The sequence below is a fragment of the Vulpes lagopus genome, chromosome 2 (assembly GCF_018345385.1).
Source record: "Vulpes lagopus strain Blue_001 chromosome 2, ASM1834538v1, whole genome shotgun sequence".
In the NCBI taxonomy this organism is placed as follows: domain Eukaryota; kingdom Metazoa; phylum Chordata; class Mammalia; order Carnivora; family Canidae; genus Vulpes; species Vulpes lagopus.
The window spans coordinates 152,057,327-152,082,850 of record NC_054825.1 but is presented as its reverse complement, the minus strand read 5'-3'; the positions used below and the strand labels follow the sequence as shown (position 1 = coordinate 152,082,850).

Here is a 25,524-nt window from a genome sequence, read left to right as displayed (position 1 = left end):
AGGGTCCTGGGATCGAGTCCCGCATCGGGCTCCCTGCGAGGAGCCTGCTTCTCCCTCTGCCTGTGTCTCTGCCTCTCTCTGTGTCTCTCATGAATAAATAAAATCTTAAAAAACAAAAAAAAAGACAAAAGAAGATCTAAGTGTCATTTATAAAACAGTCACTGAACAATGTCTGAATATTCTTTTAAGTGACTAGGGAACACATTCCGAAAAAGACCACATCATGGGCCATGACACAAACTGCAACAAATTTAGAATCTCCAAGCACCTGGAACTAAACACACTTCTAAATAATTTGTGGGTCAAAGAGAGTTTAAAGGAAAATAAAATACACTGAAATAAATGAAAATGAAAATAAACACACCAAGGTGTGTGGGACAAGGCTACAGGAGCACTTCCGTAGTACACAGCATTAACACATTAGAAAAAAGTCTCAAATCAACAATCAAAACTTCCAACTAAAGAACCTAGCAAAAAAGAAGAGCAAAAAGAAACCAAAAAAAAAAAAAAGAGAGAGAGAGAGAGAGAGAGAGAGAAAATGGTGGGAAATAATGCCAGAAAGCAATAGACGTGAAAACAAAAATACAGTGGAGAACAATCAGTGAAACAAAGAGCGGATTCTTTGAAAAGATAAATGAAATTGACCACCAGTAGCAAAACTGACTATAAAGAGTAGACAGATTACCAGATAGGAATGAAATGTGTGATCATTTTCAGGCTCTGCAGACATTAGAAGAATAAGGAAATAGTATAATTAACACTAAATATAGAAGTTTGACAACTGAGAAGAAATGAACCAATTCCTTGAAAAACACCAAACATCTTATCAATAGGACATTCATCATTTGACCAGCCTTTAAGAAGTAAGGAGATTGAGTTCATAATTAAAATACTTCCAAAAAATAAAGCCCAGCTGGCTTTACTGGAGAAGTCTACCAAATATTTAAGGAATTAATGGTAATTTTATACAATTTCTCTAGCAAATACAAGAGGGAATCCCAATAGATGTTATGGAAAAGTCTCCTGATGCCAAGACCAAAGTCCAAAAAAAGTAAACATCCACCACCAGCCATCAGGGAAATATAAATTAAGATCTCTCTCCTATCAGTAAGATATCTCTACACTCCTATCAAAATGGCTAAAATTTTAAAAATGACAACATCAAATGTTTCTGAGGATGTGGAGAAAACGCATCACTTATATATTATTTATGTGAATGTAAAATGGTACAGCTGCTCTGGAAAACAGTTTGGCAATTTCTCAAAAAATTATGTAATACCATATGACCCAGCAATTGTACTCCTTGGCTTACATCCTGCAGAAATGAAAATTTATTTTTAGAGAAAACCTGTACATAAGTATTCACAGCAGCTTTGTTATAGCTCCAGACAGGAAACAGCTCAGATGTCCTTAATAGGTGAATGATCCAGCCAACTGTGGTGCCTATGAGCCATGAAATATGATTTAACAATGAAAAGGAGTGGGTTCTTGATCCATTCGACATGGATGGATCTCCAGACAACTAAAGCCGAGTGAAAAAAGTGAATCCCCAAATGTTACTTACTGTATGACCGTACTTGTATTAACAATTTTGAAATGACATTACAAAAAGGGAAAACAGGTTAGTGGCTGCCAGGGGATAAGCAGTAGGGAGGGAAGGGGGACCCTACATGTGTGGTAACATGAAGGATCTTTGTGGTGACGGAAGTGTTCTGTATCCTGACTTTATCCATGCCAATATCTCAGCTATGAAGTAACCACTGGGGGAAACTGGGTAAAGGGCGCACAGAATCTCTGTATTATTTGTCATAAACGTGTATGAATCTACAATTACCTCAATATAAAATATCCTATTAAAAGAGGGTACATGAAGTAACGTGCACACAGACTTAGCAGTGACAGGGACAAACTTAGCACATGACGATCCACTGTGCTGAGATGCCTGCTGGCACAGCTTTACCACTATTTACAAAGAGGAAAAAATTAAGCCCCGGACATATGGCCTAGGCCTAATAAATTTATCAAATAATTTATCATTACCTCTAGTGTTCCTAGTTATGAATGAATTCTGGGCAGGATATTTAAAATTAAGTGTAAGAGAATAATTAAGCTGCCTGAGTAGCAACTGAAGTTCTTAGATATGGCATCTACATGTGGGGGTGAGCGTGGCCTGGGCCTCCCAGCATTTAAACTGGAGAAGACAAGACCTTATTCGTGGTCTGACAAAGGAAGTACACACGTTCAGCTATAACTATACGTTTCAGGGGCTTAAAATTAAAAAAAGATCTGCAAGTGAGGTGCTTGCATTAAATGACACCGAAAGCACTGGTTGTCTGCAACTGTTAACTAGAAAAAACCTAGAGATACAGTTTAAATCAGCAGCTTCAGTTGTGAGGAGTCTTATTTGATTTTTTAATTAACATGTAAAACATTAAGAGAATCCTGCTTTCATGGTCACATTGGGAAATGTTCACTTTGGCTCTGGCCGTCTGTCAGTGTTTCCAGGCTGCTGCAGGGTTGGGGAGAAGGAGGGGCTGCACGCTCCCCAAAGCCCAGGCAGAGCTGGCTTGCTGCACCAGCAGGAGCCCACCAGTGAGACGCAGGAGGATGGTTTATGGGCCACAGGAAGCTGGACCACTGGCCACTCAGACTCTGCTTCTAAGTGCCAATCTTATTTATTCACTGAGCTGGTGCTTACTGAGCACAGCTGAACAGCAAATGCTATCCTGGGCAATAAACTAGCATAGACTGATGAAAGCACGACAAAAGAAGAACACGGTGAGTCTGAGGCAAGATGAGCAGAGAACACGGAGGTTGTGTGGGTATGTGTGCAGGTGCAGGTACACATGTGCCTATGGGAGTCCTGAGGAGCAGAGGGACTTTGATGGGCAGTATGAGCACCCATTTGATCATAGATTCACAAGAACAGCAAACTCCTCTGGCTGTAAGATTTTCTCCACATGCAGCTGAGGTCTTGGCTTGGTCTGAGAGGTTGGGGAGGGCTTCCCTACAGAGGTGATATGTGAGCAGGATGAGCAGGCGTACAGTAGGCATAGGGACTGGTGTGTGCATAGGCCCTAGAGCGAGAGGAAACTAGCACCCAGGGCCGATGAGGCTAAAGAATGAGCACCTGAAGAAAGGGTTACAACATGAGCCTGAAAAAGTAGTCCAGAGTGCAGAAGATGGTAACAAGGACTGGAAACTTTATTTCAGGAACAACAGAAGTTCTTAAGCATGACATAATCAGATAGCATTTTTAAAAAAGATTATTCTGGCTAAGATATTAAAAAGGAAAAGAGGAAACAAAAGTAAATTTGAGACCTCAAATTAAAAGTCACTTATTAGTCCACTCAAAAGAGGACAGAGGCTTGGGCTGGAGCTGCGGTGGATGTAGCCAGTTGCTCTGCTCCACCCTACTGCTCTCTGCTCTCCACAAAAGTGGCGTTGCCAGTGCCTGTGTGCTCGAGTGTGCAGATTTGCTCGTGGCTTCTGTGATCTTACCAAGAGACAAGGACTCAGGGTGGGGCGGTGAGCAGTGGAGGACTTTGCCAGGTAATCTGGGTGACCCTGTGGGAGGGGACCATGGACTCTCAAGGACACCACAGTATCACAGAACCTCAGAGGGAAGCGAGGGCAGGGGCCTCACCCAGGATAAGTCTGGCTTTCCCAATAGCAACAAATGAAACTAATCAGTAAAAAAAAAAAATGCTTTAGGCATCTTTCTAGTGACAGTCTTATCAATGCTGCACAATTACTTCACTGCAGTTACTTTGTATTTCTTTAAACAACAGAAAGTCAGCACTACTGAGGGCAGATAAGATCTAAGGAAGGAATTCTCTGGGAAGAGCACCATTCTTTCTAAAGAAACTCTGATTAGAAAGATGGGTAAAGTTACTCACACAAACACAATGTCCCCTCTCTTAGAGTAAGCGGGAATAGCACTGGCTATGGTGGCAAATCCGTAGGAGTATATAATGGCTTCTTCTGTCTTCATAAATTTTGCCAGGCGGTCTTCCAAATCCAAGTGAACATCTATAATAAGATGGTTATATTACATGGTTAAAACACCTTCCAATTCTTTTTCTTTAAGTAAAGAATAAAGAAAATAATGCAACCAGTTTAGTTTAGTAATACTGTCACCTCATGGCCAAAATGATACTGTTTTTGAGTTAAAAATTATACATTTGTTTAGGTAATTCTGGGCCAAAACTATTTCTAAAACCTGAGAACAGAATTAGCTACTCATCTGTCCTTACAATGCATTAGTGGGGTGGCTCCAATTCTGGGTTTTGCTTCTATGTCATTCTAGCTGGGATTCAAGGCTGTGACTTTACCTGCTTTAACTTCCCTCACCCAATCACACTGAGGCTCTACCAACATGTGACACATTTTTAAAGCCTTTTTGCATTTTAGCAGAAGGCACCATACCAGACATTAAGAAAACTGGTGTCCAGCTTTTAAAAGGAAAAGAGTAAAATAACCCCATATACTCTGCATCAAGACAGTGCTCCCTTTTTATAGCTGCACCAGCACACACCTGTGCACCTATCACTGAGGAGCACTGACTTTTCTGTCTCAATTTTTTCTTAAGTGTAATGGGGACTTCAAATGTACAGCACAAAGAGAAATGCAGTATTTTACAGACCCGCTTGAAAAGAATGTTGATGTAATAGCCGGGAAGGACCGTGCTTGTGAAACTGGTACTCCTCTCTCTTCCTGTGATGGTTCTCTACCGCCACTCCCCTTCCCAGGCTCAGCCACGAGGCTGCATGCCCTGGCATAGAGGGCCCAGCGAGGTCTAGAATCAACAGTGAACTGACCAGCTTTGAATCTGAAAACTTCAAAGTAGTCCTAAAATGAGGCAATACCCAGCAGAGAAGAGGATTTTTAAAACTTCCTTTAGCTCTTTTAACTACAGCAGGACCCAATCCTGGACAACAAACCAGAGTCCTGCCACATGCCCTGGCAAGCGTAAGGTAAGCATACACATAAAGTGTGCTTTATTTTATTTTCTGGGTATTGCTGCTAAATTTTTGGATTCCTCATTGTATGTCTCTTCTCATCAATTGGGGTTTAGTTTATGACACCCATGCATCCTGCCATCTTGGGTCCGGTAGCTAGTTCCCCCACCCACACCCTCAGCTTACAATCATGTGCTCTCAGTCTTCAGTCAGTAATCATGGCCCATGTGCTGTACTTCTGAGTGTAGAAAGGATCAACGTGCTTCTGGCCAGGAGGCTGAAGGTCAGACTAGGCCTGATAGCTTCCCCTGGGTGTGGAGTTCTACACCAGTGGCCACCTGCCTCTCTCTGTGGTGTCACTGTCAGGTGGCACACACACTGTGTTTCTCCTCACCCTGTGCTTATCAGACTACCTGTCTTTATGTGACAGTCACTGCACGTTTGATTATTAAATGAACTGAGATTACTGGACTTCCCTCATCTACTTTTTAGGATAGATTTTATTATTACTTGGTTGGAATAGGATAAACAACTCATTTTCACAATTCCTCTAAGACAAGTAGACATAAAAGACCAAAGACACTTCTTCCTATTTATAAATATATGTCAACTGAGTCTGTTACAAAAAGCAAACGAAGTGTTGTTTGATGTCCATTATCGAAAGGTCACAGTCATTGTACAATGCCATCAACATTACATAAGTGTGGGATTTTATAGTAACAAAGTTAAGATGACTATATCCCATCTGATCCAAATGGTATCAAAGGGGTGCTTGGGTCTTCAAGCATCAGACCTATGACATCACTGCCACAGAGGACATGACCCTGACTGCCTACCCTCTACATCATGCTGCCAGTGAAAGGTTTCAGAGAAAATTGGATGAGAATGAGGAAGTGGCCACATGTGAGAGAACTGGGCATGTCCCACGCTGAGCACAGAGCACTTCCCTCTTCTTTAGGGTGCTCTGGGCAGCCCACTACAGGCAAGTCCTCGTCACCCCTACTTCTGATCAGAGAATCCCCGTAGCAGGTCCTCAGTAGCAGGTCCTCGTAGGAGGCCTCCTATGAATGACAATGTGGCCTCTAAATCGGGACTATCTATCTCAAATCTCCATAATTTAGCTAGCAGATGGACAACTGGGAGTCCCAGAACTGCTCTTATCCAGTATCTCCATTTCAAAAAGAAAAAGCATGCTATGGACATAAACTATTTTAGCTAACCGCAAAAAACGACTTTAAATCATTCTGTGGACTCTACTTTAAATGACTCATTTTTTTTTTCACTGATTAGCAATGAGAAAGTAAAACCATCTTGGCTCAATTTCAGGGCTTTAGGGTTAGTTACCCAGTTGATGAAAATTGCACGTTAGAAACATTCTCGTTGTTGTACATACACATAACTGTGTTTATATCACTGCCATAAAGTGGTTAAGAAGAATCTACAATAAGTCAATGTCTTACTGATTCTTGCCTTTCCCAAAAGTTTAAAGAAGACTGGCTTTGTTCTCCTCATACCTGAAGACGCTGGGTTTTAGCTGATGGCAGCCTTGCAAAGCAGGTTTTGTGACAAGCAGATACGGAGAGCTGCACAACTTCTTCTGATGTGTGATAGCTACTCTGTGCAATGAAAAACACTCTCAACCCAAGGCAGCAAAGAGGAAAAGTGCCAGGCCATGTTCTCCTACTTCTGATGTCTGTCTTCTGTGCAGATGATCCATTCCACTGACTGGTGCCATAGGTCTGCATGATGTGTAGGTAAAGCACTATGTCCTCTGATTCACTGCTAGGAACAAACATGGTAGGGGAGAGGCCACAGAGGGAGTTGCCCAGAAAGCTTGTGTCCGTCCCAGCACTTGCTGCCCTTTCTTGCACCTGCTCCCTAACTAGAACCTAAGAGAAGGGATTCAGGGCCGGTACAGGATGTCTGGCACCCAGGCGGGGCCTGGTCATGGCTGTCATCACAGGGGGTTCCAGATCTGGCCTCCCTCCTCACTGGGTGTGGACTCAGGGCAGGCCTGAAACTGCTCCATGAGGTCCTTCCTCTGTCAAACAGGTAACAGTTGGACCTGCCTCAAAAGACTGCTTCCAGAACCACGGGTCAATGCCTATGAAACACTCAGAGTAATGCCTGGCATGGAAAAACCAATATACCATTTAAGCGTTTGTACAATAGAATTATTTGTAGAATAAAAGGTCTTTTAAAAGGGAAAAAAAAAAAAAAAGCAGTTATGCTATCTTCTAATTAAGTTGTCCAAATCCTAGATATTTAAGAACTTCATATCATATTCACTTGTTCATTTCAGCTTCCCACTAGATCTCCTCTTTTATTCTGATAAGAGGTATCCCGGCCTTGGTCGTCCTCCAAAGGAAAGACTTATAAAATAGTCAACTTTAGAACAGTTTAAAAACAACCAACTACAATTTTTTCTTAAGGCTTCTTTTGTGTTACATACTGCTTTTTTTAATTCCTCAAGACTCGGACAACTTTTCTTAAAAGTCCAAATAATATCACTTCTGCACTCATCAGAAAATAAATACAAGGCTGAATGTTTTCCAAAATGTTTTTATGTGCAGTATCTTATGTGATTCTTGCCAAAATGTTCTAAGATGTGCAAACAAGGATTGTTCCCCTCCTACACTGTAAAAACAATCCCATGACTGGTTAGTACAAAGAAGTGGCAGATCTAGGAACTTTATGACCAAACGTTCTCCCTAATAAAACATGCAATCATGATTCCGTTGACTGTTCTAAAACAAAGATAGAATATATTTTGAAAAATAAACTGAACAATTTGTTTACTAATGGCTGTTGAACAGTTAAACGCCACTACCCCTCACCATGAAATCCTTCCATTCGTTGTATTCTGATTTAGTTTAAGACCTAAGTAAGCATTGTATATGCAAAGTGGATCCGGAGAAACTGGTGACAACCTCAAGCAAAAAAGATCTGAATGTATTCAAAGAAAACACAAGTAGGATAAGAGAAAGTACCAGAGTGCACAAGACTGTTAGCTCTAGAGGAATCTGACAAATACATTGGCTCTGTTCTCAAACACATATTCAAATAATAAAATGAGAAGGTGGAAAAGCTCCTGATCACACGGCCCTTGTAAGATTATCAGAACTTGTGGAGTTCTACTTGTCAAAGGCAGGAGAACATGTAACCTAAAAAACTAAATGAATTTTAACTCAACCGTTCTTCGATTTTTTTTTCTGTATTAGTCTTTTAATGTCATATATGTTATCATGAAATTAAAAAGAGAACATTTTAATAGGGAAATTTACAAGTGATTTACATTCACTATTTCAGCTTTGAAAATAGATGCCTGAATGTGTTACTTCCAGGATAAAAAAAAAAAGAGAGATATTAAAAATAACGTTTTAGGAGGCACCTGGGTGGCTTAGTCAGTTGAGCGTCCAACTCTTGGTTTCAGCTCAGGTCAATATCTCAGGGTCATGAGACTGAGCCCGGCATCGGGCTCTGCACTCAGTGAGGAGTCTGCTTAAAACTCACTCTCCAGATCCAATTTAAATTTCAAACAAACTTATTCTGACAGCAAGGTATAGAACACATGCAGTTTTGTAAAAATAGAGGGAAAATGTATGCATGGAAGTAGTTTGCATTTGCTGACAAAGTTTCTGGAAGAACTGACAAGGAACTGCTGATAGTAGCTGTCTTTTTTGGGGAGTGGAGTAATGGTAGGGGAGGGGAAGACTTTCACTATAAAGCTTCTGAAGTTTATCTCATGGGCTGAATTATTCAATCAACAATATTAACCTAAAACCATTAACTAAAGACAGGGAAAACTGGTTTTGAGGAGTCAAAAACCTTTCTTTTTCATGACTTGATTTAGCAATAAATCTGCTGTTTTCTCAAATTAACTCCCAAGCAGGAGCCAAGGCCACAAATGCAAATAAAATCCACCTGAAAGAAAAGCCTTTAAGAAAGTAATTTTTTTAAACCTAGCAAGCAAATCATAGAAAGTCTTGCTGATCAGATTACAATAAACAACCCATAAAAATGCCTTTTCTAGTTTTCTAATATTATGTATCTAGGAAATAATCCCTTACTAATAAAAACTAAGCAAACAACCCATGCTTGCACCAGACTGGGGTGAAGAGGGGGACTGACTGGCGCTCTGTAAGGTGTTGATCTTGCCATTAAGACTGATATCAGGATACCTGGTTTCTAGTTATAAGTTTGAAATTAAATGAGCTGTGTGATGTGAGGAAGTCACATAACCTCTCTGAAGTTTCTATGCTGCTTCTGAATGGCTACACTGCTGGAATGCAAGGTATTTCAGATCCTTCTCAGCTTAAAATGCTTGGACACCTATTCTGTTGTCTGTTTCCAACACAAATAATTTAACTGCTAAGCTAGCTAAGGAATAACGAAAGTGCTCCCTTAAATAAAAATATCCCAACTGTTTCAACGAAACAAACAAAGGTCTAGAAATGGAAAAGGGAACAGAAGACAGAAGAGACTTTTCCACACACTGACGTGTGTAAGCCAAAATGTTATTTCCAATAACGTATTCATTTGAACAATTATTCTACATTTTCTCTGAGGACTCTGAGTTAGGGTAGGGACTTTGTAGTATTTGAAACCACACTCATCCTAATATATAGTTGGAAATCAATGACCCTTCCTCTTCATTCCAGAAAGAAAACAGCTACGTAATCAATCCTTTGTCCTGCCAAACTGTTCTCATCTTCCTTCCCATGGGAGGCGGCTGCTCGGCTGGAGTCAGCTCCCAGCCCTTTCACAGACAGGCTTGACCCAGGTTCTGGGCTCACCGCCTAGCTGGACCGTGGGCTGAATAATGTGCAACCCCCCGGTTGCATGGGTTCCTGCATGACTCTGAAGCATGGAGCCACCCACAACAGGGCCCTTCTCTTTCCAACAATTGTGCACGACAGAAACAAACTGGGTCCCCTTGTACCACTATCATTGGAGTGCCGGCAACAGCAGCTCAGGCTTCACCCTACCGACACGGTACACCTGAGGGACATTCAGTCCCGGTCCAATGTGTCTCCCACAAATAGTACTCATGCTCAGCATCACCATTAATCAAGGATGTCTTTTCCAAGGAGTTTTGAAATGAAATTGAATCAATCTTTAAAAGCAGTTAAGTAGTTTGAAAAGTATGGCAGAAACATACCAAACGTGCCATAAAATCCTCTAGGCCCACAAGTCCCCACGCCATACTTCTTTAGAGATGCCAAAGCTGCCGCCTTTGTGGAAGAAAAATCAGGTTTCAATAATATGTCTTTCAGGGTTCAAAACTGACATTTCCAATTTCATAAGCCACAACTTCCCCCCACCCCTGACTACTTTCCTTCCTTTCTTAGAACTGTGGCAATTTTAACAATAGGATATGAAGAGCAGACACATGTAAAGATTTAAGGGACAGAACTTAAAACATGGAAAAGTTGTATTAGTTTGATTATCAAAATGTGGTTAACTCAAGGCCTTTATATATATATATTTTTTTTCTTTTTTTTGGCATTTTTGGGCATGTCTTTCCTCAGAACAGTTCACTGGCTCACAATCCTCACAGGACACGGAGAAATGTGCACATGTCTGACGATTACCTGGGTCTGGCTCACATGTTCTCTGGACGTTACCACCACTAACCCACATCATTATTGCCCACCCTTTGTCAAAACCCAAGTCACAGCTATGCCAACAAAGAGTACTGGCAAATGCCAGCGGAGAGAGCCTTTTCTGATGATCTGCATGTGTCGTATCTCATGCCCAATCTCCTAAGTAGTCATGCTGTCTTCAGCATAGGTGCTACTTACCTTGACCCGAGGGTTATCCAGCAATCCAAGAAAATTAAATGAGGCAAAATTTACACATTTTTTTCCATTCACCACAATGTTGTGGCTGGGAGGGCTGGGGAAAGAGAGGAGAGTGGTATATTCACACAGACATTCACATTATAGGGCACACGCTATCACATCACCCTGGTGGCACACAAGACAGAAGTGCTATCACTACCCTATTTGTATACCAGTCTCCTAGCTCTTTACCTTAATTAATTATTTTAAAGATTTATTTCCATAGAGAGAAGTGTGAGTGCATGTGCTTGAATAGGGGGAGGGGCAGAGGGAGAGAGAATCTTAAGCAGACTCAGAACTGAGCACTGAGCCCACCATGGGGGTTGATCTCATGACCCCAAAACCATGACCTGAGCCGAAATCAAGAGTCAGCCTGCCTAACTGACTGAGCTGCCCAGGTGCCCCTCTTTTTCTTATTTTTAAAATGTAAAATCAGAAAGTGGTGCATTAAAAATCAGCCATTAATTCTATTCTTATTAGGCTACCTTGCAATACTTAAAAAAAAAAAAAAAAGTGAGCTGTAATTCCAACACAGATCATGGCAAATCTTTGCTCTGATTTTAAAACTCATTAAGAAAAAAGTAGCTAAGTGAAAGAATGAAGTACCTTCGAAAAAAATCTGGAATAAGACAAACAGGAAGGAAATATACAAACATCTAGATCAAAAGCAAGAAGAGGCAGAAGAAGTTATGGCTTTACAGTTAGGTAGTTTAAAACTACATATTAACCATAGAAAGACACTAAAAAAGTAAGCAGAATATGTTTCCAAGTTCCAAAGTTAGGGTTGGAATACTGATAAAAGAGGAATTCCTTCCCTGTCCCTTGGGGAAAAAAAGGAATAGGGTGGCCAGCAGCACAGGAGCATGGATCTCAGTTGGGCTGGGACAGGAAACGAGCTCTTGAAATGACTTAGTCCTCTGCTGACAACTCTCCCAAAAGTCATGCTTCAAAAACAGGGCCAAACTGCGGGTCAGGAGCTAGTGAGGCCAACTTAGTCATGACCAGCCTACTGTAGTGGAAGGAAGCCGTGAGAACAGAGCAATACAGAGACCATCAGAGCGCTTGGCACAGCACACAGGGCCTGGGGTTGTGGGACGAACTTGCTTCAGGGGTACAAATGCCCTGCTGTGCACACAGGCTGCTCTGCTAGATGCACTACAGTCAGAAAAGACTGGGAAACCTTGCTCTCAGTAACATTTCAACAGAATCAGTTTTCTAGGAGAGAAATAGAAGATGCTGGAGAATCAATCAAGGAAGGAAGAGAATGACCCCCAGAAGCAGGCAGACTCACACAGAAGGCAGAGGACTTAGGGAAAAGAACACAGGGTGCAGTTAGTCAGATGGACTCCACATGCATTATCGCTCCCTGAGGTTTCAGGAACCCGGGGCAGTCTGTGAGTCTCATCTTCTTCATCCTTATGTGGGGGGAACACCTACCTTTCAGGTAATTGCTATAGAAGTGCCTGGTCCATAAGAGGTGCTCTCTAAATATTCCTTCCTTCTTTTCCTTCAAACCACCTGCTCTGACTCTGAATCCACCATGCCATTTAGTTGCCTACTTCTCAAGGCTTCTTAGGCTTCCCAATATTCCTGGTGTGGAAGTGATGACACTCACAAAGAGATGCGAAAACAAAATCCCTATGGAGACAAGTCTGTACTAAAGGCTGCTGCTGGAACAGTCAAGGCCATTCTACAAAAACTAATATGCAGAGAAATCAAACCATCAAGAAAAAGTAGGCCCAAAACTCCTGACCAATTGATAAACTGCCAAGAGGCACTGTGATGTAGATACAGGGATCTTGTTTCCATTGGCACCTGGAGCAGAAGGAAACCAATTTCCGGTAAGAAACGGAAGGCTCATGCCTGTGCTCCACGCAGGCTTGCAGGGATGTCACACTGGACACGCAAATGCTGGAGCATAAGACCCTGAAGGGTCTCTCACAGAAGCAAATAGAGCCAATCTAAAAAGACAACTCTAAGATCAAAGCCTCAGAGAACGAGAAGGAGGGAAAATAAACCCCATTCCAATAAAAAACCACAACCTCACTATTAGTGACAGTCAGTATTGCAAAGTGAACTTAGAAGTAAGGGGGACAGTGCTTTCCCAGGAGACTAGTATTACAAAACCCCATTAATGATGGGTGGAGCACCAATGTGAGAACAGGCATCCAGAGTAATGAAAGACTCTAGAACTCAAGAGAACCAGTGTACATATATTAATACCTGGGGAATGACAGCAGTTGCCCCAAAAACTACCAAATCAAACACATTTCTTTCTCTATGGAGAAAAATAAAATTGGATAAACATGGACAAAGGTGAATTCTAGACATATTAAAAATCTAGAAGATATTATAGAAGAGATAATAGAAGAAAACGTAGAAGACTGTCCTGTGGCACTATGGAGTAGAAATGATTTCTGAACAAGTTCTCCCCACACTCAAAGAGTGAGACTAAATGGATGAATTAGAGTCAAAATTAAGAATTCTGGGTACGGGATCCCTGGGTGGTGCAGCGGTTTAGCACCTGCCTTTAGCCCAGGGCGTGATCCTGGAGACCCGGGATCGAATCCCACGTCGGGCTCCTGGTGCATGGAGCCTGCTTCTCCCTCTGCCTGTGTCTCTGCCTCTCTCTCTGTGTGACTATCATAAAAAAAATAAAAAAATAAAAAAATAAAAAAATAAAAAAATAAAAAAATAAATAAAAAAAAAGAATTCTGGGTAGGCGCCTGGGTGGTTCAGTTGGTTGAGTGTCCGACTCTTGATCTCAGCTGAGGTCTTGATCTCAGGGTCGTGAGTTCAGGCTCCATGTTAGGCTCCATACTGCCTGTGGAGTCTTACTCCACAAAAAAGAATTTTGGTTCAGTGAAGACACCACAGACAAAACAGACTGGGTGATAGACATTTACTGTATGTCACTGAATCTATGATGCTGTCACTGTTTTTTATGTACCATTAAGAAAGAAAAACAGTGCTGATGAAAATGTAATGATGTTTTCTTATGTGTGCTTATGATTTCTGAGTTGACAATGAGAAGTTCTACTAGGTTTGCATAGACACAGATTTCTGTCACAATGTCTGCACATCTAAAAGGGAAACCGTAAGATAAATCTGTCAACACATCCCTAACCTCTTTACCCAAGGCCCCCAACTGTTTTCTCCCTGCTGCTTAGCCATGGATTTCATGGTGCTCCTCCGATATGCTCCTTCCTGCTGTTGAGAATACCTGTCTCATGCAGGAGGATGCTCCCCCATCATCCCTGACAGGTTAGTGCCCCCATGCTTCAAATTGTGATGCTGGAACTTTCCCACTGGACTAAACTCATCATTCCCCTCAATCGAACTGCATTTCTGAAAGTAAGCTGTGATTATCAACAGGCAGCAGAGATTTACAAAGGGACGTTTGAAGCTTGAGTTGCTGCAGCCTGTGTTCACTGGCTTGGAGTCTGGGCCTTTCTCCTGCCGTACACTGACTTACCTGCCAGCAACATTCACGACTCAGTTCAAGCGCTGGCAGTAAGTTCATGGATACACAGGCAAGGACACCCTTGCTAACAACGGCTCTCAGCAACCATAAGATGCACCCCCATTTCAGAGATCTTAAAACAGGAAAAACAAGAGCTTGGGTCTTGAAATGAACATAATGGAATACTACATCAAAATCAGACCACAGATTAAAGTCTACCTTGTGTAAGAGGTTCTTGCAAATCAAAAAAGAAGCTAGGAATCCAGGAAAAAAGAGATAAAAGATATGAGGAGGCATTCACAGAAGCTAGTAAGTATATGATATGATACTCAATGGTTCAAATAATCAGAAAAATACAAAATAAAACAATGTGGCCAAACAGGGCTATGGCGAATGTGGATCCCCATACAGTAACTCAGGGGAGCAGAGATGGATGGAGCTCCATGCAGAGAAGCCCTGCAGGGAAACTAGACAGGCACGTTCCAGAGAGACTCAAGCAGCTCCACAAGGGGACAGTGATGCCACCAGATTCTGTTTGGCAGTGGGGAGCACAGGCAGCTTTGGCATCCTGAGGGAAACAGCTAAGTACACCACGGAATCACGTGTAGCAGTCAGGAGGAATGAACACGAAGTATATCCAGCCCTCCCACATCTTCTGTTTGCCCTGTTTTGAGATTTTTTCATTATCACTTAACACCAGCTTGCATTCTATTTATTTCACTGTTGGGTTTGTCTGTCCCAGAACTGTGATTTACTGTATGTGCTCAGCATATTCCTGGAACAGAGTGGGCACTGAAATATATGCTCAAAAAACTAAGTGTGAATAAAAAAATCAGAATGAAGTCTGGAGCACAAAATTAAAAATATACATTCATAAACCGTTAAAATGTGGTTCCAAAAGTAGTGTGAAAATTGACACCAGGAAACCGTGCTAAAGTGGACTAGGGATGCTGGCAGATGGCCTGGCCAGGGAGCAAGATGGCTCCATGTCAGTCACAGGAAGAACTGTCCATTACAGACCCTCAGAGGAGTCAATCTCCAGTTACAGGTGGCAATAGGGAGAGATAGACACTGCATCTCCTACCAAGGATCCACCACCCCTGCAACTCAGCTAATGAGAAACCCTCACCACCCTGAAATCTTGCTTTTTCTCCAATAAACTTACATTAAAGCAACCCATCTCAAATGTCTCCTCTTCCTCCAGAAAATAATCTTCTTCTCCCTTGTTTGCTGGACTTGCCTATGGTTTAGCTTCCTGGTCCCAAATTGTAATTTTTATTCCCAAATAAACCCATTCCTGTTGATAAAAAGAACTATTTTTAAGGTTAACAATACATGCAAAATAAAAATAATAAAATGTATCATTTTAATCGTTTAGAAATATATGCCATCGTGTGATGAGTGAAAGCTCAGCACAAGTATTTCCATGGAGTGGCTGAGTGGGTGCAGGTGAGGGGGCGAACAGATGAAAGGAGACAAGGGCTAATGCACCCGAGAGCAGAGCGCTGCCTAGCATGGGCGCCGACCAGCAGGGGAGACAGAGGACAGAGTCAGCACCCGTGTCCACAAGAAGGGCCCCATGGGGAGAAACTAACAGAGTCCCTGGCAAATCTGAGAATGGGACGCACACAATCACCACCTGCAAGGGACACATGGCCCACAGCTGAGCTCCTTTATACATGTGCATGTAAAGGGTGTGTGTGTGTGTGTGTGTGTGTGTGTGTGTGTGTGTGTGTGTGTGTGTGTGTGTGTTCCATCTGCCTATCAACTGCTTCAATTGAATTCAGGCCAATACATTCAAAGACATTAAGAAGAAATGGACAATGAGTAAATGACGGTAACCAAACCCTCTCAAGAAGGAGACCTGAGGGCAGCCCGGGTGGCTCAGCGGTTTAGCATCGCCTTCAGCCCAGGGCGTGATCCTGGAGTCCCGGGATCGAGTCCCATGTCGGGCTCCCTGCTTGGAGCCTGCTTCTTCCTCTGCCTGTGTCTCTGCCTCTCTCTCTCTCTCTCTCTCTTTCTCTCTGTCTCTTATGAATAAATAAAATATTAAAAAAGAAAAAAAAGGAGACCTGAGCAGCTAAGAGGACTCACTGAAGACATTAATTCAGGACAAAAGATCTAGGCCCCAGCTTTTATGGAGCACAGGGCATGGTGGTGATGTCACAGGGCAGTTCTTTAAAGTGGGGCCTTCTGTACGCCAGTGGTCCCTACTAGTTCCCCTAAGGTGCCTGATGTACGGAAGGTGAAAACAAGCCTTCCCCCTTCCCAGTCAGTGCAGACATTAACCTCCGTAGAGCCTGAACACGGAGCCCTGAGAGAGGTCACTGAACAATCATGAAGAAGACAGAGGGCCAACGACGACAGTCTATGCGGTCAGCATGCCTACAATACAGTTGATAAGAAAATGTTAAGACCAACTCTACCAGGCACAGTCAGGGCAAAGAAGAAAGAAACAAAACTCCTCTGTCAGCACACAGGTTATTAGCAACACCAATTGGGAATGTATAAAACTAACCAAACAGCCACGGTTAAGTAGACCTTATTCCAGGAAGGTGAGAATTAATAGGAAAACCCATCAGTGACTTCTGGTAAACAAAACAGGATGAAGAGAAAAACCCGTCAGCCTTTTGTTCCTTCTAATGGCACGTAAAATGCCTCCAAGGTCTAAATAGCTGATGCTACTAAGACCATGATGCAAGGAGAGATGGACAAGTTGTATCTGAGAAGTCAGAGACCAGAGGGGAAGCTGCAGGTGGGCTGACCATGAGAAGCTCAGCCACAACACCTGGAGAATGCTCCCACACTATGGGAACATCTCCCTGTGAGCATGCAGATGGTTCAGAAATCTTATAAGAAGCAGCCGTTTGCTCAGATCTCCTTCCTGCTCTGCAGAAAGACAGGAGATTTACTCTCTGGAAAGGCTTGAGCATAAACTCAAAGTCCTAAGGACAGCTGAGAGAATGGGGACATGGTGAAAACAGCAATCAAATATACATCTGCATCATGAAAAATGGGGACACTCCTGGAGCTCTCCTCCTGGAAAACAAAGGAGTAAATCTTAGTAATTTTGGATGAGAGAAGGATTTTAAGATCTAATACAAAAGCACAAGCAAGAAAACAACAAAACAGATAAACTGGACTTCATTAAAATTAGAAACAATTGTGCTTCAAAGTTCACTGTCAGAGAAGTGACAAATCCATAGAATGGGGGGAAATCTTTGAATTTCATATATTTGATAAGGGACTGGTATCAAAATACATAAAGAGCTCTTGTAAGTCAATGATAAAAAAGACAACTCAATTAAAAAATGGCCAAATGAGTTAAGTAGTTATTCTCCAAAGAGAGTAAGTGGCCAATTAGCACATGAAAAAATGCTCAACACTATTAGTCATTAGGGAAATGCAAACCTAAACCGCAGTAGGATACCACTTCCTACCTATGTGGAGAGAATGGGACTCTGGGGTGAGGAAGGGTGGCATGGTGGACTGTTTTTCTCTGAAAAACTTAACTGCTGTGCATCATTTAGAAGAACCTATCAGTATAATTTGACATAGTAACTGATTAGAGCTGGGAAGTCTACCATCATCTCAATAGATACGGGAAAACATGGGATAATATTTAACATTCTGATTTAAAAAAATGAATGAAAAAGTTCCCTTAGCAAATGCAGAAGAAATAGGAAGCCTGTAACTTGGTATAGGTTATCTCCCAGAAGCCACCGGGACACTGAGGTCTCCGTCACCACTACCATCCAGCCGCACGGGAGGTGTCCTAGCCAGCGTAGGTAACACAGGAACAGAAGAAAAAGATGCTCCTCATGACAGCATGAACACACCCTGGTTCCTAGAGATGAATGCGTTAAAAGATACATAACATTCATGTCCTGGTTGTTAAGCAGGCGTACGGTGGGTGGACACTAATGAAAGGTACGTGGGATCTCTCTGTATTACTTCTTACAACCGCGTGTGAACCTACTATTATGTCAATGTAAAAAGTAGGAAAAAAAAAAAAAGAAAAAGAAAAAGATAGGCAGTCTTTATGAAGAAAGTTACATAACTTTACTGTAGGACATGAAAGACCTACGTGATATACCAGGTACCCAGTGATAAGATTCAGTACCAGAGAAACTCCAATTAATCCAAATCAGTACACTGCTAGTCACAAACCCAAACTCTTTTTCTGGTCAAATAAGATCAGTTAAACTGAAGCTCGAAAAAGAGAGCCGCAAACAGCCCAAGCCATTCTGAAGGACAAGGAGGTGAGGACTTGCTCTAGTCAAGGCCTATTCCTAAGCTGTGCTATTTATATGAAGTTCTGGCACAAGGAGAGACAAATACACTGAAAGGATAGAAATAAAACCAGAAACAGACCCGACAGAAGGGCACACAGGATACCAATAAAGGGGAATTTCTACTCAGTAGGTAAAAAAAACGGACAATTCTACCAAGAACGCTAGGATAGCTGGCCACCATACAGAAACAGGAAAATCCGACCTCTGGGGTGAGGAAGGACTTCATAACCACCGTATTAATGATGAGTAAGTCTGGGTTCAGAACATGTAAAGATTGTCTGACTAAAGAAATCCATAGAGTGAAGAAGGCAAGCCTCCCTGAGAGTAGACCAGAAGTGGAAGTATATACTCGGGAGAACGTGCTGCATCACACTATCAGACAAAGTACCGAATACTTTCATGGCATCAAGAATATGTGTTATAAGTATAAACATAGGGGAGACTGGGGGGCTCAGTTGGTTAAGCATCCTAGTCAATTTTGGTTCCAGTTGTGATCACGGAGTTGTGAGTTCAAGCCCCATGTCAGATTGTGCTGTGTGTAGAGCCTGCTTAGGATTCTCTCTCTCCCTCAGCCCCCCCCCCCCCACTCTTGGGCATGGGCTCTCTCTAAAATAATCTTTTTTTCTTTTTTAAATATGAATATAAGTGAAAGAAAGACAACCACAAACTTTGTGATAATGGCTATCCTTTGTGGGAGGTAGGAGTAAGTGGTAGATGGAAAGGGGTTTCTTTATATATATTTGGAATGTTTTATTTAAGATAGATTAGAAACAAAGAAAGCAAAATGGTAATGCCTATTAATTATGGACAGGGGGAATACATGTGTCAGATATTTCCTGTAAATTTTTCTGATCTTCAGAGATTTCCGTTAAAAAAGAAATAATATGTAAACCTCTGCATGCTTTGGCAAGGATACCTACAGGAAACCAAAGATACATGTCCTTCAAGAAGCAAACCAACTTACCCTGAAACGATGTTGTAGTTGAGAGCAGGATGGTCTTTTGAGATGGGAGGAACAAGAGGTTCTGGCTGCCACTCTTCAATCAGTTCTTCCTTTTCCTACAGGAGAAAAGAAATTAAAATACAGCAGGGTACTAGTCACAGGACAGTGACTTATTTTGTTCCTATACTTCTGTTATCAACCAACCAATAAATTCCTCATCTGTCCACCTGTGACCATGAAGACAGAGGTTAGAAGCCATTCAAACCTCTCATACTCAAGAAACTGCAGATCCATAAAACAAAAGGACACTGTATCTAGTTGCCAAAGTTAAGCTTTAAAAACACACAGTTTTGTTTTTCTTCCACGGCTTTTAGGGTAAGATGTCTGTGATTACCAAATCTTGCTAATTTTGGCTTTCAGAGGATTACTCTAAAATTATGTCTAGTCATTCTCTTTAAAAAATGTGTAGTATGGATTGATAGCTTTATTTATTTTTTTAAAAAAGATTTTATTTATTTATTCATGGGAGACACAGAGAGAGAGGGAGAGACACAGGCAGAGGGAGAAGCAGGCTCCATGCAGGGAGGCCCATGCGGGACTTGATCCCGGGTCTCCAGGATCACGCCCCTGGGCTGAAGGCGGCACTAAACCAGCACTAAACCGCTGAGCCACCCGGGCTGCTGATTGATGGCTTTATAAATAAAAACTCAAACTACTTAAAAAGCTAAGCTAGAAACTGGTTTCATGGCCACCTGATCATTCACAAGGAGTTCTGAAACACCAAGGGAAACAGCAGAAACAGGACCTCTGTCCTGGACGGCCCAATCTTACTGCAATGATATCAAGAGTATTCCATGGCACACTAATCCCACAAGGCAGTCAGGACAAAATGGTGGAGGGAGGGAGGGATCTGTGGTCAAGGTCAGGGCATCTCTCCAAATGGAGGTTCAAATATCCACTGGCCCAGGAAAGGTTACACAAAATCATGCAATAAGACATCCCTTACTCTGCTTCAGCCAGGTTTCCAGAACGTACTGGCCCTAAGAACCACAGGCTGCATGTCCTGTGGGGGACACTGCCTGACCATCCTCCAGTTATTGGTAATGACGAGGACAGCGGGAGCCCGTCAGTGCCAGCAGGGAAGCAACTGCCGCAAGTCTGCTTTGATTTGACACCATCTTGCACTTGTTCCCCTGAGTGCTCCATCTCCATGATCTCCGAGCTGCATTCAGTGCACCCGCTTTGTGAACAAAGCTGTAGAGATTTTTGTGGAAAAACCTTTTTCACAGTCACTGGTCTTTCTAAACATTCTGGCCCAAAGCTACAGGGGCTAGACAGGGAGATGATGGCAGTGACAGCAACGACAGTGCAGTCAGAACGTGCTTCCCTCTTGCTCTGGGCCCAGTTCCTAGGTGCTCCCACCTGAGCAACAAGGGTAAGCTTCTCTTTTACCAGCCCCCTCATCCTTCCGGCTAACGGAACCCCATGTGGGCAGTGCCACGGGTCCTCTATACTTCCACTTCCTAAGGTTTGCCTGGCTTGGGCTGGGTCCAGAGAATGCATCACAATTCAGTTTGGGGTGGGGAGATGAGAGGATTCTTTCCAGCTCCAAATTTCCTTTATGAAGAATACAGGGAAATCCTTCATTTTCCTCATAGTGCTCCTCATGAGCAGCTCATGTAATTCTGCACATTGGCAAGAGATCCTGGAGCTCCTGTCCCTGTCCATGCTTCCCTTCTGCCATCTATCCCTAACACTGCTGATTCCCCTTGACAAAGTACAGAGCTCTGTGGCAGGGTGTTCCTCTGGGTGTCTACTTTATTTCTGGCTTCTACAGCTTTGCTTCCCTGATATTTCATTTCCCTTGATTTTTTCACACTTGATTCCCTTGATTTTTTCATTTCAATTGTGTCTCACTATTTGAAATATTATCAGGAGCGTGTATTGTTTCACAAAATATTATTATTTCACTACAGAAAACATTTCAACATATATAGGTAAGCTACCACAAATACTCTTTGAAAAGATGTAGCAACTGTAATCATACACTGAGTAATAAATAAAAGAGATTTAATTTCTTACCTTGACTGTAAGATCAGATCGTTCTTGTAATTTGTAAGTTTTAGAGAACAGGAGTCTGATTATCCAGAGAATCAGAATTCCTTCCAAAATAAGATGGTAAGCAGGAGCCTAAGAATGAGTCAAAAACCAAAAAAAGAAACAAAATAAACACTTCCAAAATCTGCACATAAAATGTAATGCACCTGTATATACTGTCTTCCATGACCTTTAACCTATTACTTCTTAAGATTAAAACTTAATCTTTAAAAAAAATAAAAATAAAAAAAAAATAAAACTTAATCTTTAAAACTCCTTTCATTTCTACTCACTCCTTTCCCCATTTCTAACAGTTGGCAATTTCTCTTTCACGTGGAAAATCTTTAATAGTAAACCTTTAACACCTTTATATGAAAGAAATTTAATTCTTAAAATAAAATCTGATGCAGAATCCCAACATGAGGAACAATGTCAACTATCAGATCCTTCAGATAATGTACATTTCTACTGGTAGGAAAGAACAGTAACCAACATTTCACAGCTCCACGAGCCTTCTAGCGCCCCAATACACCATGGATGAGTTAGGAGTTATCAGAAAATCAGTTTCCACAATTCTTGGAGTTTTGCACATTTTACTATATTTTCCGAATCCCCGATAAGCCTCTTTAAAACCTTCTTGGATCCTGGCTGAGAAAAAAAAGCTTTACAAATGCCAAAAGGAATGGCAGGTCTTTTTCCTATAGCAGTTCCCCAAAAGTATGCGGTTGCAGTGTGTTCCATGTCAACAGGCCTAAAGACACCTTACTAAAATTATCCATGCCAAGTCTTCTTTTCAACTGTGCATTTCCCAGATAAAGGCCGGGCTTTTACGTTTTGCACAACTAGACACTCTAGGTGTGTGTGGAAGATTCCGACCTTTGTAACTGACTAAACCACAGTTATAAAGTGATCCACTCCAACAGGCTGGCACTGGAAAGTCATTTAAAAGAGGTGTTTAGAACATAATTACAAATCATTTTCAAACATTAGACAAAAAGAAAGTGAAGATGATTCCTCATAGTTTAAAAAAATCTAGAATGTGGACAGAAGAAAAGCAGACAAATTCGAATGTAGGTAAATAAGTCAATACACAAATAGTTTTCTAACTACATACATGTCACATACACACACTATTATTTCTCTTTTGGGTACAAGACCCCTCAAATTCTACACACTAACTATATCAAAACTGGAAACAAGAATGGAAATCTCGGGGATCCCTGGATGGCTCAGTGGTTTAGCACCTGCCTTTGGCCCAGGCTGTGATCCTGGAGTCTGGGGATCGAGTCTCTCATCGGGCTCCCCGCATGGAGCCTGCTTCTCCCTCTGCCTCTCTCTCTGTGTGTCTCTCATGAATAAATAAACAAAATCTTAAAAAAAAAAAAAAAAAAGGACTGGAAATCTCTCTTTAAGATGATTTTTAAACATACTGATCCCCCTTGAATACAATTCATTTAAGAATAAGGACTGTGGTCTAAGCATTCTTTCGGTTTTCTCAACAATTGCACTCTAATCGGCAAGCATCTGCCCAAGTCTCTAAGCATCTCGCTCCACAAAGAAATCATCCTAAGAAAAGCTGAGATACTGTCTAGTGAATTAAATCAAAATCACAAACGCAGCTTCTTTCCCTGGGAATGTCACATCTAAGAGAACACCTCACTCTTGGTCAGTTAGGTAGCCTTCCAAAAGGAAGCAACAACACAGAACAGAAAATTGGTCATTAAAAAAACAAACAAACAAACAAACAAAACCCTTCAATTTTAGAGGCTCTTATCTCAGTTACCATAATTAGGTTAAGGTGGGCCATCACTCACACCACATCTGTTGTCAATTCTTTTTCAGGAAGTCCTGATAAGTCCCGCAGTGGAAGACACCAGGGTCTCCCCTCGCCAGTAAGCAGCTATGTTCAGGTTCTACAGAATTATCAGAAGAAAATCTGAGGCTCGCTTTCAATGAAGAGGAGCTCTATAATATAGCACAGGAATTTTTGCCCTGTTTGATCAGTGCACTAGCCCTCGCCTCTAGATCCGTAGCCACCCGTCACCACCTAACTCTGTAAAAATATACATCTATACGAAATCAAATTAAAAATTTAGTCCCACCGCTTGCACTGGACGCATTCCAAGGGCCCAGCAGCCACATGTGGGTAGTGGCTACTACACTGAACGGCTCCTGCACCGGGTAGCGCGGCTCAGCCAGCCTTTCAAAAAACCCTTAATTATCCGGAATAGCCTTCAAAAAAAAAAAAAAATCTCTAAAAATTGTATCTTTACAGGACAGAAAACGGGGCGCATGTGGAAGAATGGGAAACGATTTCGTATTCCCAGTTCCTGAATCGTTCGGCTTTCGTGACTCCTCGCCCCGACAAAGCCAAACTCCAGTATACAGCCCTGTCCCCTGTCCCCTGTCCCCTGTCCCCTGCCCCACCGCCCCCTGCCCCACCGCCCCCACGACCTTCCCGGGCTGCGATCACCCCGTCTTACCATCACTCCCAGCTCCACAGGTTTTCAAGCCCAGCCTCGCTCCGGGCCCCTCCCACCTGCTCCTCTCCTGAGCGCCCCTCGCCCCCCGCCCCCCTCCGCGAGCCCAAGGCGCCCCTGGGTTCCCGCTCCCGCCGGTGCTCCCCCGCGAGGCCCTCCAGCCAGAGGAGCCGAGGGTCAGGGCGTGACCCAGCCAACCCCGCGTGGGCCGCAGACCGCGAGTCAGCCAGGGCCGCCCCACGCCTGCGGGACTGGGTATGGTCGTGGGCCGACTCGGGCCGCCAAGCTCACCTCGTAAAGCGCCTGGACCATCTCCACCAGCACCCATTGCTCCGCGGCGGTCGCCATAGTCAGCCACTGGCGCTTCCTTCCGGAAGGCGGGTCGCGGGCACGTCAAACAGCGCGCGGCGCAGCCCAGTGACGCACAGCGCCTGGGGGCGGGGCTGGAGAGACTGGGCCCCGCCCCTTGGCGCTTGCGCGCTGGAGGAACGCGGGACCCCAGGCCTCAGAGGCGTGGGGCTCACCTGACGGCCGGGAGGGATGAGAGCCCGGAGGGGGCTCCTCCGACAGGTGTTGTGCCAGGACCTGTGCTGGGCCCTCAGGATGGAGGCATTAATAATAAATGGCCCCTGCCCTGGGCGGGGAGTGTTCTGTAATCATAGATGTGCTCTTTACTTGTAAATGACAGAGGAACCCAGGAATGCATTATCATAAAAAAATATAGAAATTATTATATATCATATATATAATAAACATATGTAACCTCTTATAGAGCACTTAGGGTGTGTCCTGCATAGATCAATGCTTGGCGAGAATTAAGCCATGCAGTACTTTGGTGTGCAACCTTCTAGAACCTTCTTTGGCACATGCAAATGTGGTGTGCACACACTTATTTACTTGGCTTGGATGTCTGAAATCTAATTGAGACCCTAGGGATAATAGTGATCTACAATTTGCTTTTTTTTTTTCTATTTATTTTTTTCTTGGGGTGTTCTTCCCATTCATCCATAAATCTTGCATTTTTCGTCTTAAAGAAGACTACGTCTTGGAATAACGTGTTATAAATACATATTTCTTGTTCCATTTTACTTACATATTTTCCTGTTAGTGGACACTTAGGTTGTTTTCTACTTCTGCCTCTGTTACCAATAATGCAGCAGGAAGCATCTATGTGCATGTATCTTCCTGTTCATGTGGGAATATTTTTTAATGCAATTAGCCAACATATAGAACATGGTCAGCTTTAGATTAGAGTTAGTGATTCATCAGTTGCATGTAGCACTCAGTGCTCATCCCGTTACATGCCCTCCTTAATGCCCATCACCCAGTTACCCCAACTCCCCACCCCCCCCCCTTCAGCAACCCTCAATTTGTTTCCTGTAGTTAAGAGTCTCTCATGGTTTGTCTCCCTCTCCGATTTTTTCCCATTCAGTTTTCTCTCC

At 42.7% G+C, this 25,524-nt stretch overlaps 1 protein-coding gene across 1 annotated transcript in view; it reads right to left on the bottom strand.

Moving 5' to 3' along the window:
• Nucleotides 1–24,487, bottom strand: part of SPTLC1 (serine palmitoyltransferase long chain base subunit 1) — a 50,639-nt gene extending 26,152 nt beyond the window's left edge. The window contains exons 1-6 of the mRNA XM_041745500.1: nt 24,374–24,487; nt 21,588–21,695; nt 19,527–19,621; nt 10,766–10,859; nt 10,123–10,195; nt 3,900–4,032 (exon numbers count right to left, since the gene is read on the bottom strand). Of these exons, the coding sequence (XP_041601434.1) occupies nt 3,900–4,032; nt 10,123–10,195; nt 10,766–10,859; nt 19,527–19,621; nt 21,588–21,695; nt 24,374–24,430 (560 nt within the window). The 5' untranslated portion in view covers nt 24,431–24,487. The remainder of the gene's footprint in view (nt 1–3,899; nt 4,033–10,122; nt 10,196–10,765; nt 10,860–19,526; nt 19,622–21,587; nt 21,696–24,373) is intronic.
• Nucleotides 24,488–25,524: the final 1,037 nt, after the last annotated feature.